This window comes from Merops nubicus, unplaced genomic scaffold (genome assembly GCF_000691845.1).
Source record: "Merops nubicus isolate BGI_N331 unplaced genomic scaffold, ASM69184v1 scaffold42438, whole genome shotgun sequence".
NCBI classification, from domain to species: Eukaryota; Metazoa; Chordata; class Aves; order Coraciiformes; family Meropidae; genus Merops; species Merops nubicus.
Window position 1 is genome coordinate 5,240 of NW_008627139.1, and position 16,637 is coordinate 21,876.

General features: G+C 37.9%; 1 protein-coding gene across 1 annotated transcript in view; it reads left to right on the top strand.

Moving 5' to 3' along the window:
* Positions 1 to 8,693, top strand: part of CCDC53 (coiled-coil domain containing 53) — a gene marked incomplete at its 5' end in the record, with an annotated part of 13,752 nt that extends 5,059 nt beyond the window's left edge. The window contains 3 exons of the mRNA XM_008946220.1: positions 950 to 1,060; positions 5,070 to 5,134; positions 8,374 to 8,693. Of these exons, the coding sequence (XP_008944468.1) occupies positions 950 to 1,060; positions 5,070 to 5,134; positions 8,374 to 8,458 (261 nt within the window). The remainder of the gene's footprint in view (positions 1 to 949; positions 1,061 to 5,069; positions 5,135 to 8,373) is intronic.
* Between the last annotated feature and the right edge of the window lie 7,944 nt (positions 8,694 to 16,637).

Consider the following 16,637-nt stretch of genomic DNA (forward strand, 5'->3'; position numbering starts at 1 on the left):
TTCCCTAGTTTCCTATTATAGTTTCTTTTCTTGGCATCTCCGGTTCCAGTCTCTGCTCATTCTCTTATTTGATGGAAGTTGCTGTGGAGCAGCAGTAGCTGGAGTGTTCTGCAGCTTTTCCCCTGCCTGTAAAAGACTGTAACTCTAATTTGCAGCCAGCAACATGGCAGACACAATGGACAGTAAAAATGGCACAGTTCAGTCGGGTTAGGAAAGAATTCCTGGTTACTTCAGGAAATTATTCCTGGTTACTTCATTTTTTTTTATAATGTTCCTCCTCCCAGATATTAAAGTAGGGAGCGATATTCCTGAAAGGAGCTTTCCAATTCTCCTTTCAAATGATTAGTTTAACTGCAAATATGCAACTTTCTGTCACCCTTTAAGTAATACTATAGCCTCTTGTCATTTTTCATTTTTTTTAAAATTAATTACTCTCTAGGATTCCTTGATTTCATTATGTTATCCTTTAGATTAATCATTTTTGCTAAAAACTATGGTTTAGAAGTTATGTGATCTATATGAAACATTTGTTGAGTAATCAAATAAATATTTTGAGGAAAAAATGCATTCTACCACTAGAGGCGATACATAGATACAGTCCTTAAAAAATTATTTTTTATAAACTGAACATTTAAATTTAGTTGTGGTCTATCTATTAAATACAATTAACTTAACAGAGCTATTATTGGCTTCTTTTTTCACATATTGCACAATAACTTAATATTGTGACAAATTAGGAAGTCACACTTGTAACAGGGAATAAAGGAAGAGCTGAGTTTTGTGCATTCATGCATATTGGCAATCTCTAATAGTATGAGTGTAGATCAGAAAAATCTTGATGACAAAGAGCTGGACTTTACCCTTAAATTACAAATTTTGTGGATTGAAATCTCTCTGTGATTCTGGTCTGCATACCTAAGCATTAAAATGTTATCTTCTCTGTATACAGCAGAACAATATACAAGAAGAAGGGTTACAGAAAACAGAGGTTGTAACAGAAGATGTCACAACTGTGGCCAAGGATCCAAGATATGCCAGATATCTCAAAATGGTGCAAGTGGTAAGTCAGTTCTCTTACCATTCTTTGGGTACTCCATTATTTTTAAGTAGACCACCACACACAGCTGTAAGCAAACCTTAAATGTCTGAAGACATTTATTGCAACAGTAAAGTTTAAGCTTGGAAAACATCACGATATTTCTAGCACATGTTCTCCAATGAATTAGTTGATACAACAGATTACCTCATACAGCTTCAGGCATGATATTTCTACAAAATTCTGCCAATATACTTTTTAACTGAAGGTATGAAGATGAGCAAATGCAGAGTGATATGAGCTGGAGTCACAAAAGATGCCACTGCCAGTGTAGTTATTCTGGCAGAACTGGTGTAATTCCCTACAATTTGGGTAGGGTACAAAATACAGATTTGCTAGGATAGTCTGGAGCAGGAGTATTTGATATGTTTTGTAGGGTTCAAAATAGAGGTACAAGAATTGTTCCATTACTTGTTTCCACTTCAGTTTCCTGCTACTCATGATGCAGGTTTTGTTCACCTCTATCTGTGGGCTGTTCTACAGATAAATAGGAAATAATGTAATCTTAATATTTACATGTGTGACAACTAATGAAAGGAGTGAAAAGGTGAATGGGAGATTCCTGATGGCATTTTTTAAGAGCTCTTTTTTTTTCTCACATCCACAAAATTAAAAATGAGATTGGAAACAAAGAAAAAAATCTGTCTTTATTTTCAAGCTGTCAGTGGAAATTTGCCTCGAGAAGACATAGTATAATTCTGGAAAATATGACTATATCGTAGTATTAGTAAAATGTTATTACATTAAAACTAACTTCATAGTTTCATTCCCTCTTCAGAGCAATTACTGCAAATATTGGATGACACTCCGGATCTTATATTTCGTTTGAATCACAAACTATGATTTCAATGGAATCACAAGCCATTTGGAAACCCTTGCAGTGGGGTAGTAGCAGAGAGCAGAACATGCTTGTGTATTGATCTAATGCCAGACTTCAAAGTGGATGTGAAAGTGCTGGATGGTCTTATTACTTTGACTCTTTTTTTTTGGTGACTGCTAGAGAAGTGAGATCTCAATTTCCACATTTGTCCGTTATACTGGCAGTTTCTGATGACTCCTCTGCCAGTTGTAAACAGTGTGGTAGGAGAGTCAAACTAACATACTACAAATTAATGTGTGTTTTTTTTTATTTGCCAATCTTGTCTTTTCATCCAGTCAAGTACTTCAGTTAGTGTAATTTATTTGCCAGAGTTAAGCTGCTAGCCAAGGATTTGTTTGAACGGATTGTTTATTTATTGATCATAATATCTGTAGTATTTAAGAATTAGCATCATGAAGAGAAACTTCTTTTTCCCAAAAGATAGCTGCTCTGTGAAATCCTAACAAATTCATTTCAGTGGAGTGCAATTGAGCATACTACATTTGTATTTTTTAAAATATACAACAATAATATTCAAGCAAACATTAGGAAAGCAATGTTATATTTGATACAGTAAATGTTCAGAAGGCTTCTGTTGACAGCCTAAGAGGAACACAGAGATACACTTTCAAATAAACTTCGTGTTTAAAGTACAAATACTCTATGTAATTCTAAACATGAAATATGACTGCGTAGACACCGAGATGCTGAGTGGCCTGATAGAGATTGATCCTTGCTTTAAAGGACTAAAATAAAAACCAAAGATGGAGAGTGCACTGATGTTCAGGAATCGCAGGCACCCATGGTGGGTGACCTTTTTCTGAACCAAAACCTCTTTGCAACAAGATTGCTACTTTCACTGTGGTTTCTCCAGGACCTGCCTACTTCCTGAAGCTGGAGGAGCAGGCTGGGAGTAGGGCTGGGGTACAGGGAGAATGTGTAGTGATTTTGATTATTTAAAGTCTTAAGTTGGCAAATGCGATGGAAATTTAATATTGGCTCCTATATTAGAAAAGTACATGTGGGCCATTTCAGTGGCCCTGTAGGCTCAGTGTAGTTACTGTTTAGATTTAACATAGTTGTCTGTTTTATTTTAGTAAGATTTAGGGTCACAGCAGTATCGGGGGCTGATTTTCCAGATTAAAACTTAGGAAAGTATGAAAGATAAGGTAATTGTAATGCCCTAATTATATTATAAATAGGTACAGGAACAATTTTGTTTGTTTTTCTTCAGGAAAGAAGTGCACTGTTACAGGGTATTTTGATTGAACTTTGGGTTACTTTTCTAAATCTGTTATATGTATGAGAGTACTGAGAGGGCTTTTTCTTAGGTATTTTGATGCATACAATTTTGAAATAAAACGCTTCTACCAGTGTGAGCATAAAAGCATAACAGTTTCCAATCCATTCTTAAAAGTTCCTTTTCATTGAAAGCAAACACAAATTCTGCTTTGCCTGATTTGGCTCCATCTTGTTTTCACTTGGTTTGATTTGATGCATAATCTTGAGTGACTTCTGAGCTGGGGAAAGGAACCCTAAGAGCAGTCAAAGCAAGGGGAAAAAACACGAGTTGGTACGAGGCAGTGTGTAGACACACAATCCCTGGTGCCCAAATCTGTGCTAGAATAAGTGAATATTTTAAACTGTCATGAAATACTCAAATGCTTTTCCCTTGGTAATATGCATTAGATGTGAATTAATGATAAAATCCTTATTACAAGCAGATTCCTTGCAACTGTTTGAGTCACATTTCTGCCAATACGCCTAATAGATTGCTAAAACTATGTGCCTACGTGTGTGCTATTCCAGAATCTTCATGAGCAAGTCTTGGTTGTGGTTCTTACTCTGAAACTGCACAAGGAAAACACAGGAAGACAGCTAGCTTAGCTCTCACTTTTCCAGGTTAGCTACTGCAACTGTCACTAGTACCAAATGCTTCTCTGGAACATTATTATTAGTCATAGCTGCCCTTTATTTTATCACTATTTTACTTATTTTGGACAAAATATATTTGTCCTGTGCCAAAAGAATCCTACACTGCTCTTCATTTAGTTTGTGAGGCCTTTCTCGACTTTCCTAGACCACCAGTAGCCTTGCCCTTGGAAATCAGAAATTATAGCCTCCTTTTGTTTTTTTTTTTTTGATTGATTCTGGGTTTTGTTTGGTTGCTTTTTTCTTTTTTTTTTTTGTTTGTTTGTTTGTTTGCTTGATTGTGGGTTCTGCTTGTTTTTTTCTTTTTTGTCTGTTTTCCCCTCCCTCCTCTCTTGGCATGGAGGGGTCCAGGTGGTTTTTCTGATGGTTTGCAACAGGGGATGGCAAAGCAACAAGTTGTGTTTGAGCAATGCTAGTGGAAACACGGGAGTGGTTTGTTGGAATGTATCTCGTAAGGCGACGTGGTTCAAAGTGTTCTTGGGTACACGATCCAAGATGAGGGGATATTTAGGTGTTGCTGAATAAAATGACGTGCAGAAGCTGTGGAGGAGCTTGCAGTGAAAGGAAGGATTTTTTTTTAACACGTATATAGTTGGCTAAAATCTGTCCACAAGTCACAGAAGTTTCAAGCCTGACTGTACAAGCACTTTTATTCAGAGGAATCACTTTTAAATTGTGCTTCTCTTCTCATGTCCTGCTTGCCTTTTTCTGCATGCTTTTTAAAGACTTCTCCAGTTTTAAGCACCGCCTTAAGGTGTCCTTCCGGAGCTGTAGCAGAGGCACTTTCCTGGTTTTCTTCCCTCTTCGGCTCTGCCTTCAGTACAGTTGTTCTCTGCTGTCTTTGCGCTACTTTGTGCTTTCTTCACATTCTCATACATGCATGTAACTTCAGCTTCCTGATTTTGTCTGCGTGCATTGCAAATATTCCATTCCCAATTCTCTCCCTGCAACTTTCTCTGGATGTTTTGCCATAAATAAAAGAATGATGGAAAGGGCCTTTGATCTCAGACATTTCTGGCTTCTAGGTTCATACTGATGGCAGCCGAGATTATCATTCCATGCTTTTGTTCAACAAATGACAGGCATGAATTTGTATGAAAGTGTAGCCTAAAAGAACCTGTGGAATTTAGTTCACCTGCTTGTGTCCAGTAGTTTCATATTATTCTTCCTCCTCCTACATAGGGTGTTCCTGTCATGGCAATACGAAACAAGATGATTTCTGAAGGGCTAAATCCAGATCTTCTCGAGTAAGTAATTTGCAACTTTTAGTAGGGCTGGAATGCAACCAGATGTTTTTAAAAAATGGAAAAAAATGTGCTCGTTTATGGAATTATGAATCTAAGTTATCAGCATTAAAACAGGTTTTGAAGGCTTCTGTGAAAGGCTTTCTGAGCATTTTCCAGTCTGAAAGAGTCATCAGTGCCAAAGGAGGAGATATGCAATATCAAGTGTGAGCTGTCTTTTCAGTACTCTCTAGTCCAAGGCCCAGGAAATACAGAGGCTGGAAAATAAATGGGTGGGTACTGCATCTTCCCAAACAGATATTTGCAGGACTTGACCATTCAGACATGAGAGGAAATGGAAAGACTCCTTCCAAGCCAAGCAGAGGTGGTGCAGTTCAAGGAAAGGGATGTAGCAGTGACAAGGTGACATTTGACAATGTTCCTTTAGCAGTGAGGAGTCAAATAATACGTCAGTAGCCATTTTCACTGTGCTGTTTAGAGTATGAGGTTTCTCCCAGATATTTTCTTTCAACACTTCAATAACCAAATGTCATCACTGTAGGGTAATAAAAATAAACTCTTGTTTTATTTTGCTGGATGCATGAGGGACAACACAGTTGTTTCCAGATTCAATAAATGGAGTGTACATCTTGCCTTCAACATTGACAGTCTAAATTGATGTCAGCAGTTCAAAATTATGATTGTTGATTGAGCTAACCAGATGTGAAAATTACTAAGAATAGATACTCATTTTCAAAGCTATTCGTCTGGCCATAAGCATGAATTTTAGTCTTATTTTACGTTTGACATGTAATTAGGTACTAACTGTAATATTTCACCAAATTTGTTAAACTGATGAAAATAATAACTTTCATTCTTATATTACAGCCACTAAGCTTTTTTAAACACTTTTGCATCCTCTTCTGCTGTTGATGTATTGAAAAGTCTGCTTCTCCTTTCCAGTGAAGTCTTTTTGCATTTTGGAAATGCTTATTCTGAAACTAACAACGTGTTTAATAAAATAAATGAAAATGTAGGAAAACGAAAGTACCGTCATATTTTGAGTGACTCTATCTCCCAGCTGCTTCCTGGCATCTAAATAAGCCTGAAGTAGTTATTCCTCATTTGGTATTTTTACTGATGGAATGAGAAATAGGAACACAAATAAGAACCTGTGCAAATGTGAGACAAGATTGTCAAACCTTGTTTTACAGTATGTGTGTTAAATGTGTTGCATTTTCTGCTCCACATTTCTGGTCCATACCTTTCTGTAAATGCCATTTCTTCATGTTTGGGTGGATTTTTAAGGTAGATAAAAATAAGATTTTAAAAATAGAATTTCAAAAGCTTTTTTTAAAAAAGTAACTGGTTTTGGATTGTCTTTTTCAGATTAAGACAGAAACATTATTACTGTGCTCACAGAATATTGTTGGGGTTTGGTCTTAAAGTCCATCTTCAGAGATTCTGTGCAGTAGTAATGCTTATGCCAATTTTCTTTAAAATATTATTGATTTGAAAGCTGTATAGCCAATCTGCCTGGTGAAAGAAAACTAAGTATTTGGCAAGGTGCATAATACATAATATTTTAAGGAATCATGGGTGACCTTTCTTTTAATTTTATTCCCTTCTTGTCTCAATATAATAGATTTTTTTTTTTAAATATGTATCTTGCCATTCACACCAGAGTTTCTGGATCTTCAGATTCCCTAGGCCTGCCCACTAGTCTCAGTGAAAATTAGGAAAATGTACGTATTGCTGTATGCTCAGTCACTTACTGAAGACTTTGCCAGCTACGTGCCAGTCACTGAAGATAGTTTTCTGTGGCTGCAGGGATGCTGATTCTCTTAAGTTGTGTATGCTGTCTTCCTTTGGCTGTCTCACTTCTGTTATCACACCTTTCTACAGAATTTATAACTTTTTAACTTTTGTTTCTTATCCTTCGTCTCTTGCCTGTCTACAATTCCAGGAGAGTTTGTCCTGCTCTCTCAAACTAAAGGAATTCATTACCATCTTCCCCTCCTTACTAAAGGAGAGTTTTTGCAGTGGTCTCTCCAGATCACGTCTTTGCACAGCTCTTCTGTTTTGTCATTACCATGGCAACAAGGAATAATATTGTGAAGTGGTATTTGCATGAGAAAGCACTTTCTTAATTTATTTTAGAGGTGTGCAGCAGGGAGGGAGAAGGCTCTCTTACAGTTCTTTAATGCACTTCTCATTTTTGTTCCCAAAATGTTTAGGAACACTTTAAAGGTACCTCAGGGATTTCCAACACAGGAATTACAATAAACAGAACTGAAGTTGGAAAAGAAATTCCATGGCATGACATGTAGAGGTAGCCCCAAGATAAATAACAACAGGACGAATAATACAATTATCAGCTTAGTTTGAAATGCGATATTTTTGTCAGAGAAATCACTGTCATACAGGAAGCTACTTCTGAGAAGGTCATTCTTCCCCAAGTATAACTGTGTGTATATTTTCTACCTTGGCTTCAGAATTTGCTAGGCTCATTACATACATGGGAGGGACACTCCAGGAAGAGCCAGTATCTTCAGTGAGTAGTGTTAGTTTTTAGATGGTTTGCTTCTGTCCCTTCCATTGCCAGTAGATTTCTTGAGCAAATGTTTGGACAAGATGTTAAGATCCATCTTAAATATTCTCTTCAAAACTAAATACAAGAGTTCTGATCATTTATAGTCAATAAAAATCCCATGGCTGCTCTTGCATGTCAAATTTAACCCAATGTTCTAGCCAAATTACACTCTGAGTAATTCTTTTTTTGCTTCTCTAAATTTTCCCTGCAGTTTTAGTTGGATACAATATTGTTCATTTCCTGTCTTATTTTTTTCACGTACTATTTACACTGCTTAATGATGTACAGCATGTTCCTTTCAGCCCTAGAACCTCTGAAGACTGACAAAAATTGAATTAATCAGTATTGCCTGCTTGCGACTCTTTCTACAAGTGTTTGCCACTTCTTAGTGATCTGTCATTACTTCTGATATCCTCAAAGGTGTGTGTTGAGACTGATGTCTGCAGAATTTTGATGCCCAGTGAGTTACAGTTTCTAGTGTTTATCTTTCAGTTGTAAGTGAAGCAATGCCAATAAAGGTTTGTGAACCATACATAGTTCATGTGTTCCATGTTATGGAAATAAAGTGCATGCAATGGCAGTGAAAGGATATTAGCTGTAGGTGCTAAGCTGCTTGTGTTCTCAGCCATCCTCTAAGATTTACAATGCAAAATGTTTTTGTTGCCTACAGGACCCCCAATGCTCCCGTGCCTGCCTGGGGAGATGATGGGAAAGCAGAAGATAGTTCTGATAGTGAATCTTCATTTAGTGACTAAAGAGACTGATTTTGGCCTTTTGGAAACCTCTGTCAAGTGCTGATGTGTTTGGAGCTTCAGCAGACAATGGTTTTGTGGGGGTCACATGGGTGACGTATTTTATCTGACAGCATTTTTAAGAACTAAGATCCTCCATGTTCTTTCACAGAATGTTTGAACAGGCAGCATGTTTCAACCTGAACCTTTCAAACATGAAAATTAATCGTGAGATCCTTGCAATTTTATGTTGCATCATTTCAGATTCCTTTTTGATTCTTCTGAAATCATGCCTCTAAACCTCCAGGTCTCTAAGACTGCATTCTGGTCTTTGGATTTTCTGTGTGACATATTTAACCTAAGTTGCCTTCTTTCTGTCCCATAACATACAGCTAAAGTAACTTTTCAAAATGAAATTGTTTCATTGATGAACTGTATTTTTTTTCTAATATGCCATATGCTGATGTGATACAGACAGAATTACATGGATGTCAGCTATATTATGGTCATTGCAAATCAGTGATACTTTGTTTTGTGAGAAACTAAAATGCAAGTGAAAAATATCTTAAATACCAATCTGAATCTGTTCTCAAAGTATATACTGCTGTTTGATATCAAAAGAGCCTGTGGAAGGTTAAACTCCTGCTCTGTGGAAGAGTTGAGTTATCAAATTCAGTTTACAGTGGTGTAGAAGGTTATAAACATTGCAAGACTGTTTTGAAAATGACATGATGAAAGAAGTAAGTAATTGGGAGATTATTAATAGGATACCAGATTCTCACTATTTTTAACTGCCACATGCATCAGTGGAAACCACTTTCTGACTGCTTTTGGGCTTATTCAAAGGGAGCTGTGGCTGAGCAGTTTGCTTAGAATAAGAAATCACCTCCAGGTTTGTGCCTTTGCTGATAATTTCAGAAAAGAAGCCAAAATTCAGTTTGTGTAATGATAAAATCACCGTGCTACCTCTTGAGGTATGCATTGGGGAACAATAAAAAGAAATCCACTTGGAGCCTGACTGGCCCGGAAGACTTCCTTCCAAATTACTTAATCTACTCCATGAGTCAAAATGACATTTCATTAAAGAATCTTCTTTAATATAATTTGTTCCATATGAAATTCCTCACAATCTATTTGAATTCCCCAGATTATTGTTATTATACCAGAATGCTCTGGACCAAGCAATCATTCACTTTCTGGTATTTCACGTTCTTCCTGAGACCAAGAAAAGACTAAAACTGAAGGTCTAAGTAGATAAATTTGTTAGCTTTTATGACCAAGTCATTGTCTTCTTTCTGAGTTATTTATGCCACTTCAGTAGGTTAGCTGTTTTGGGTTTTTTTTCTGTAATTTAAGAAAGGCTCCAATTTGAGTCTAGCAGACATATTTAAGTTCTTTGTAAACTGTAAATCAGAGTAATGCCTGAATCCCTATGAAAGCACATATGCACTAGAGAATGTTTGAAGATGGCATTTCAATGGTGAGTTAATTATTATTGAACACTTAAAAATTTATCAATACTTAACACTTGGTAAAACGCAACAATTATTAACATATTAGCAATAAGTATTTCAAAAGTAAATGTTATGATGTTATTTCAGAAAGCATACATAAAACACTGGTGACTTTTTTACATCTATGTTTGAAAACTCATTGAAGCAATCTGTATAATTAAAGCTATGCTTTGTAAACCAAAGTTGTGCTTCTATTTTATTCCCATACGTTATTTTAAACATGATAATGAAAATTCTTCTGAAGTCTCTGCAATTCATGTTTCTCCAAAAACAGTTTTGCTGAAGTTGCATGAGTCTGCTAGCTGAAGGTGAGAGTTTTGAAACTAGGAGTTTGGAGTTTAGCTTAAGCCATGTTAGCACTCTGACTAGAAGAGTACTGAACATCCCATAACCACTATTCTAACATGAAAATTTAAGGAAGACTGAAATTAATGAGGACTGTATGTTCAGTACTCTTGAACTGATACTAACCTACGTAAGGAAGTGGCATGATTTAAAGAGCTGGCTTGGGACATAGTAGTTGATTATGTTTTTAAAGGAATAAACAAGGTTACCAAAACACATTTAAGGAGGTATGTCATCCATTGTGTATTACTTTGAAGAAGCTTTTTGTGTAAGTATTTCTAGTCTGGAAAACCTAAAATCAATTGTCGTTTACACCGCTACAGATGTATTTTTATGTGGAATGCTAAAGAAAGACTCTAGCCTACTGTGACTTGTTAAAATGAGAGATTATTAATTACTTATGTCACAGAACAACAATGTCACTTGTAAGCATAGTAAATTTAATTGCTTAAGGCTTGTGTGTTTTCAGGGTAGCTGTTTACTTTGGAATAGCGCAGTCCTGGTAGGCTTGCAGAAGCATTAAGAAAAACCTTGCCACTCTGTCTCCTCCCCCACTTGAGCAGTAGAATGCTGCTCAGTAAAAATTCAAGTGTCTAAACTGTGAGGAACCAGGAAAAAAAAGATAAAACTTTCCCCTTTTACCTTCAATGCATCAGCAGCCATAGCGCTTCACTGCTTTCGGAACCTCTGACCAGATTAAGCTCCTCTGTTCCTGCTAGTTTCATCTGCTAAACACATCCCTTTACTCTTAGGTTGTAGCCAAATTCAGTCTGAGTTGTTTCAGCTTAGGACACATGCTGACACAAGAAGCTATTAAGTATAGGAAGGCTGGTTTGAGACTGACTTATGTCAACTGTGCTACTCCTCCTTGAACTACAGCAGTTTTCTGGTGAGATGGTGCTAACCCAGAAAGTTGGAAAGTCCTTAACCGCAAGCTAAATACTATAAGCAGTGAATGTTCCAACTTGCTTGTTATTTGCCATCTGTTTTGGAATAGAAGATGGAGGGAGTATTTCAACTTGGCTGCACAGTAATAACAGATACACGTAATTCTTTCAAGGGAGAGGTCCATCTTTGACTTATTTTTTAAAAAGCTTCCAACAGCAAAGAAATTTTTTAGAAGAGGTGGTATACATTAAGAGGTGTCAGTCATAGAATCATAGACTTGTGTAGTCTGGAAAAGACCTTTAACAAACATCTACTCAAATTTTACATGGATTTAAAATCATCATCTGGGGCAATATTACAATTTCTATGCATAAGAACTACTTCATCTTGTTGCAGGACTCACTGTTCAATGCATCTGCTAACACTAATATGTTCTATTACTAAATTACGTCCTCAGTATTTAAAGAAACATTTTTTGGTTTTTACCCCATCACCATCTTCATCATTTTGCAGGTGAACTGGAGTGCAGAATGTATAAAGGTCAGATTCTTAAAGATATTACGGGCATTTTAAATACATGTAGATGCCTTAAGCCTAGATGCATATCTGTATTTATGTAAGTGAAACCTCAAGCAACTGTCAAAGGCAAAACCAACATCTGGACATGATAATAATTTTATGCTGAAGTCCTTGTTTAGCACTCATAATCATTAATCTGTTCCCTCTCAACTCTCCTGTTCAGCTACATTTGAAAAGAAAATTGATGGTTTGTTTTCCAAGCTGGGTCTCTTCCTCTCTTTTGTTTTTCTTTCCAGTGTGTGTTATTTACACCAGTGAGTAAGTGTATAGTTTGACATTCTGTGAAACAGTCATAAGAAGCTATAGCTTGTACTTGGAAAAAGAGAATATTGCTAAGATCAGCACTTTGAGTTGCATGTGATGGTGTCGGTTTTACTTTCTGTAATGTTATGTAGCAAGAAACTGACGTTTATCACGGTCTTAAGCTTTCTGGGAATCCAGTTTTGTCTCTGAAAACCTGCTAAAAGGTTAGAACACCACAGTGAATTTGTCTGCCAAACAGAACATGTATTTTCTCAGAAAATTTGGCAACCTGTTTTCTGAGATGACGGTAGGTCGAATGCCTGTACTGGTGTCCAAAGCATTATCCTCCTGATACTTCATGTGGTGGTGGCTCTGCTCAGTCCACTTCACAGGCAAAACAGGAGCTGCCACATTAGCTCAGGCCTGTGGCTTGCTTAGTCTTGCAGTTCTGTCTCTGCTAAAGATCAATACCGAATGCTTCCACGAAGATGTGAGGATTACCACAGGGCCCTGGCAGTCCCTTTTCCTGCCACCAAGATTTTACTCCAGCTGTGAGGAGCGATTGATGTTCAGTGCTAAATTACACGTTTGTTAGTGCTTCCAAAAACGTTTGCATTCATTTGGGAAGCTCTGTATATTCCTCGTGTTTGACTGTCTTAACTTTGCTAATACAGTGTTGTTTTAAGAGAGTCCCATGGGCTAGTTCATGATGAGAGAAACCAAGGGGAAAATGAACATAACATACCTCGTGCCATGAAAATGAGTGACAGAAACAAGCTCAGCATAGGATGTGTCTCCACATGCTTATTTTGAAGAAACAAGCTTAAATGACTCTAAATTGAAATGCAGGTCAGTGGGTGAGGGCAGATGCAGCGTGAAACACTCAGTTTTATTTGGATTTTTTTAAATAAATTGTTTAAGTCAGTGTCTTGACCTTAAACAAGTAGATTATTTTCTCATTCAGTGTATTTCCCATTTTCAGGTAAATGGGTGGAATGGAAAATTCTGAACGAAAATTCACAGACAGTGGATTTTTTTTTTTCCTCCCTTTTTCATCAGGCTTCGTAACTGGTGCCCTCTCTCTGAAAAGATGAAATGTTAAATAATAGTATTCTCAGATTTGGGTTACATACTTCTGATTTACCAAGCTCTTGTACGTCACAGTGCATGAGCTTCTATTTGAAAGCTGTCTGCTCTAGGGACACGCTGTTCCCCATACGCTAGAAATCCCTTTTTTGTGCTTCACTGTCGCCTCCTGTCCTGATCTGTGGAAACAGAAGTTGCAGTAAAGTGGGTGCTAGGCCTCCTCTACTGGAAAGAGCAGGCATCTGAATGCTGAAAAGGACAGGCCAGAAGAAAGGGACCTGGGTGTAATTTCTTGCATTTAGATTAACACTTCTTTTTATAGGTGATTGCCATGAACTTTCTAATAGACCTTACCTTTTATGTCATTTGTTAAGGGTGAGAACACGAGCACACTTGAATTACCCTGCTGTGCGGAATTGACAGTTGAAAAAAAACTTGGCCCATTTTAAATGATAACTTGCCAAAGAATTGTGATTATATATTTTGCTTTCAAATAAATGCTCTCTAGCATTCAGGCGACTCCTTACTCCCAAGATATTCCATAATTCTTGTGTGATTTCTTGTAGCATAATTTACACTGTTTTTCAGGGGCATGGGTAATCCTTCTCCAGTGAGGGCTGAGGTGTTCACGATGAAAGTCTCACTGGGTTCTGATTTCTCTGATCCCATGCCGATACCACTTTCCAGTAGCTTTTTGAAAAGGAATACTTCTGCATGCTGAGATGGTCCTTTGATCTGCTCGATCCAGTTCACCTACTCTTGAAGTAGAGTAGAAGTAAGGAGCAGGATGAACAGTGAAAACACGGAATGTCTTTCTCAGTTGTTTCACCATTTGCTTTTTCCTCAGTGCAGTGCTTTTAGGGAACTGCCAAACAATAACAACAGAGATTTTTTTCCAAGGAACCTTGAACATCATTGTCTTGTTTGCCCAGCATGGTGCCTGGCATCATCAAAAGCAAAGGGTGAAATAGGCAGCAGCCAGTGTTTTTGTAAAAATGAATTGGGTGGCAAATGGTTCGTAATGCTTGATCCTGCATTTGGTGTGCCTTAGGGAACTGAAGGCAAAAGCTTTTCTGCCTGCACATAATCATATATCAAGAAGACAATTTCAAAGCAGTTCAATACAGTTAAAATATCATGGGCAGAGGGCAATTTTTAATATTTTTCTTACTGTAACTTTTCTTCACCTCTGACTTGGCTTTCATGTCTGCCTCCTATTCTAAATGTTAGACTTTGTTATTGTTCTTCCAACCTCCTGGCATCCTTGCTCTTCAAACATTGTTAAGTTAACCTATTAACAGTTTAAAACCATGCACATCTCTCTTTAGGGCCCTTCCATTCTATAAGATGACTCTCTGATGGCTTCTGCATAATAATTTAGTCGTGGAAAGTGTTTCAGCCTGATTTACTGTGGAAAACGCATCATTTTGTACATGTGTCTGTCCTTAGTTTTGCTCAGGTCTCAGAACCTATTGGCTAGTTTCAGTCACATTTTGGTAGGAGAAAGAGGAAGACCTGTGGTCTTATGTGCAAATAAGTAACTGGGTAAAAGCTAGAGGTAATGTAATAGAATTTGAGCTGAAGGAAGGCTGCATCCCTGGCTGAAGCCTTCTTAGACCTGAAGTGATCAATATCAGAAAGAGGTGGTTTAAACTACCTGTTTGGGATTTGCTCCTAAAGTTAGGCCCTCTCATCAGCCAGAAACCTTTAGACCTCTCTAGTTACAGCCCTAACTTGATTCTAAGGCTGTAATCTGGATTTTTTTTATTCAGGCAATGTGTCAATCAGCAGAAAAGCACAACAGTGATATATTGCCAGTGTGATGGTAACCAGTGGCAACATGTCTGCCTAGCAGCTAGAATCTCAGTTTCACTAAGCAGAGTTTCTATTGTCTCCAACAGATTTTTATGAGCATAAGGTATAAGCAAGTTGGTAGCCCTGCTATAGGAAATGTATACATAAGGCTGCATCTTAGAAATCAAAGCCAGCCAGGCCCATGCTTGAGCTCCTTAGGAAATCAAATTCTGTTCATTTCCCGGAACTCCTTGCTGTAAGCATACAGTTACCAGAAAACATTTCCAATTGTGACCCACATGGATGAAGAGAGGTGCCGTGCTTTTGTGGCAACTGAAGCTTTGGCAGAGAGGATACGAACAATGGGACAGTTCTCTTTAGGACTTATTCATATTGTGCTCACAAGCAGGCCATGCTGTGCTAGTGTTGTGTAAGGCAGTCCTCAGTAAATCAGGTGGGAGTACACGCTTTCCTTTTGCCATATAAACAGAGTGTGTTGCATAACTGAACTTGTCTTTCCTCTGTTCTGGATGTTTTTTCCGTTTCAATTAATGTGTCTATATCATCATCCATATCAGCACACACTGCACTAGCTGTTTTTTCCAGGACTTGGCTCTCCTGGGCATCTATTCCTTTGCTCCATTACATGCTGTTGCCCTCCACAGGATTTCCAGGCATCACCAGGAGCTTCAGCCACCAGGAGCACAAAGTACAGTGACCCATCAGCAGGCCCCAGCTGGCTGCTGCCGGGTACGTTGCTAATCTCACCTCGCCCCGGGACTGAATTGCTCAATCTTGCCCAAGTATTTGGCAAGTGGATTCTTTCCTCAGATGCCTTCACTAGGGCAGAGTGATAAGTAATGGCTGTGCTGTCGGGGGCGGGGTTGCCAGGCTGTGTCCAATGGGGCTCTGCTGGCCCAACAACCTGACCTCAGGAGCCATGAGCCCCACTCTCCCTCAAGAGGGCTTCCTTTTTCTGTTTTTAAAAGAGGTTGTGATTTTTTTGTTATTGTTAGCTTTTAGTATGTCTCTGTTGGGCATCTTAATTATGATTTTATTTACACACTGAGAACACAATCAACCAATAGGCAGAATTCATGTCACACAATCGGTTCAGGCACTAGCCATGCAACTTTGAAAGCCATACTTTGGCTATTTTTCAGTATGCATCCTTATTGTGTGAGACTCCTTATCACACAAGAATCACCCACCAAGAGTATCACCCTGCTGTGAGAAGCTTACTATCAGCAGTCATTTTGCTCATCCCTTCCAGGTTTCGTATCTGCCAACTGGAAGCAACTGTCCACTGGTGCAGTTGGTGTCTTTTCTCCAGTTACACATGCACTTCACAGTTAGCTAGAAGATAGACAGCATTTCTGATTGTAGGTTTGCATAGCATATTCACTTTTGTGCCAGTCTTCACTTAACAGCTTTGCTTGATCTCTTTTTCTCTAACCTATATATGAAAGCACAGTGAAACAGGGAGAAATAAGCAGTTGTTGATGGTTGGATGTTGATGTTGATTATGGACAGAGTCTTTATCCTTAGATTCTGAATTTTTTTATTATACAAACTCATTCACTTCACAAAAGAATGCATGCACATGTACACATCCTCATGCACATACTCCTAACTTCCCAAAATGTTTACATTTTTATTTAAATTTGTAGCACTTCATCTGTTCCTGAGAAGTGCACATTCTCTATTTATGTCCAAGACCAAAGCAAACAGAAGTATTTCAAACATCTTTCTGA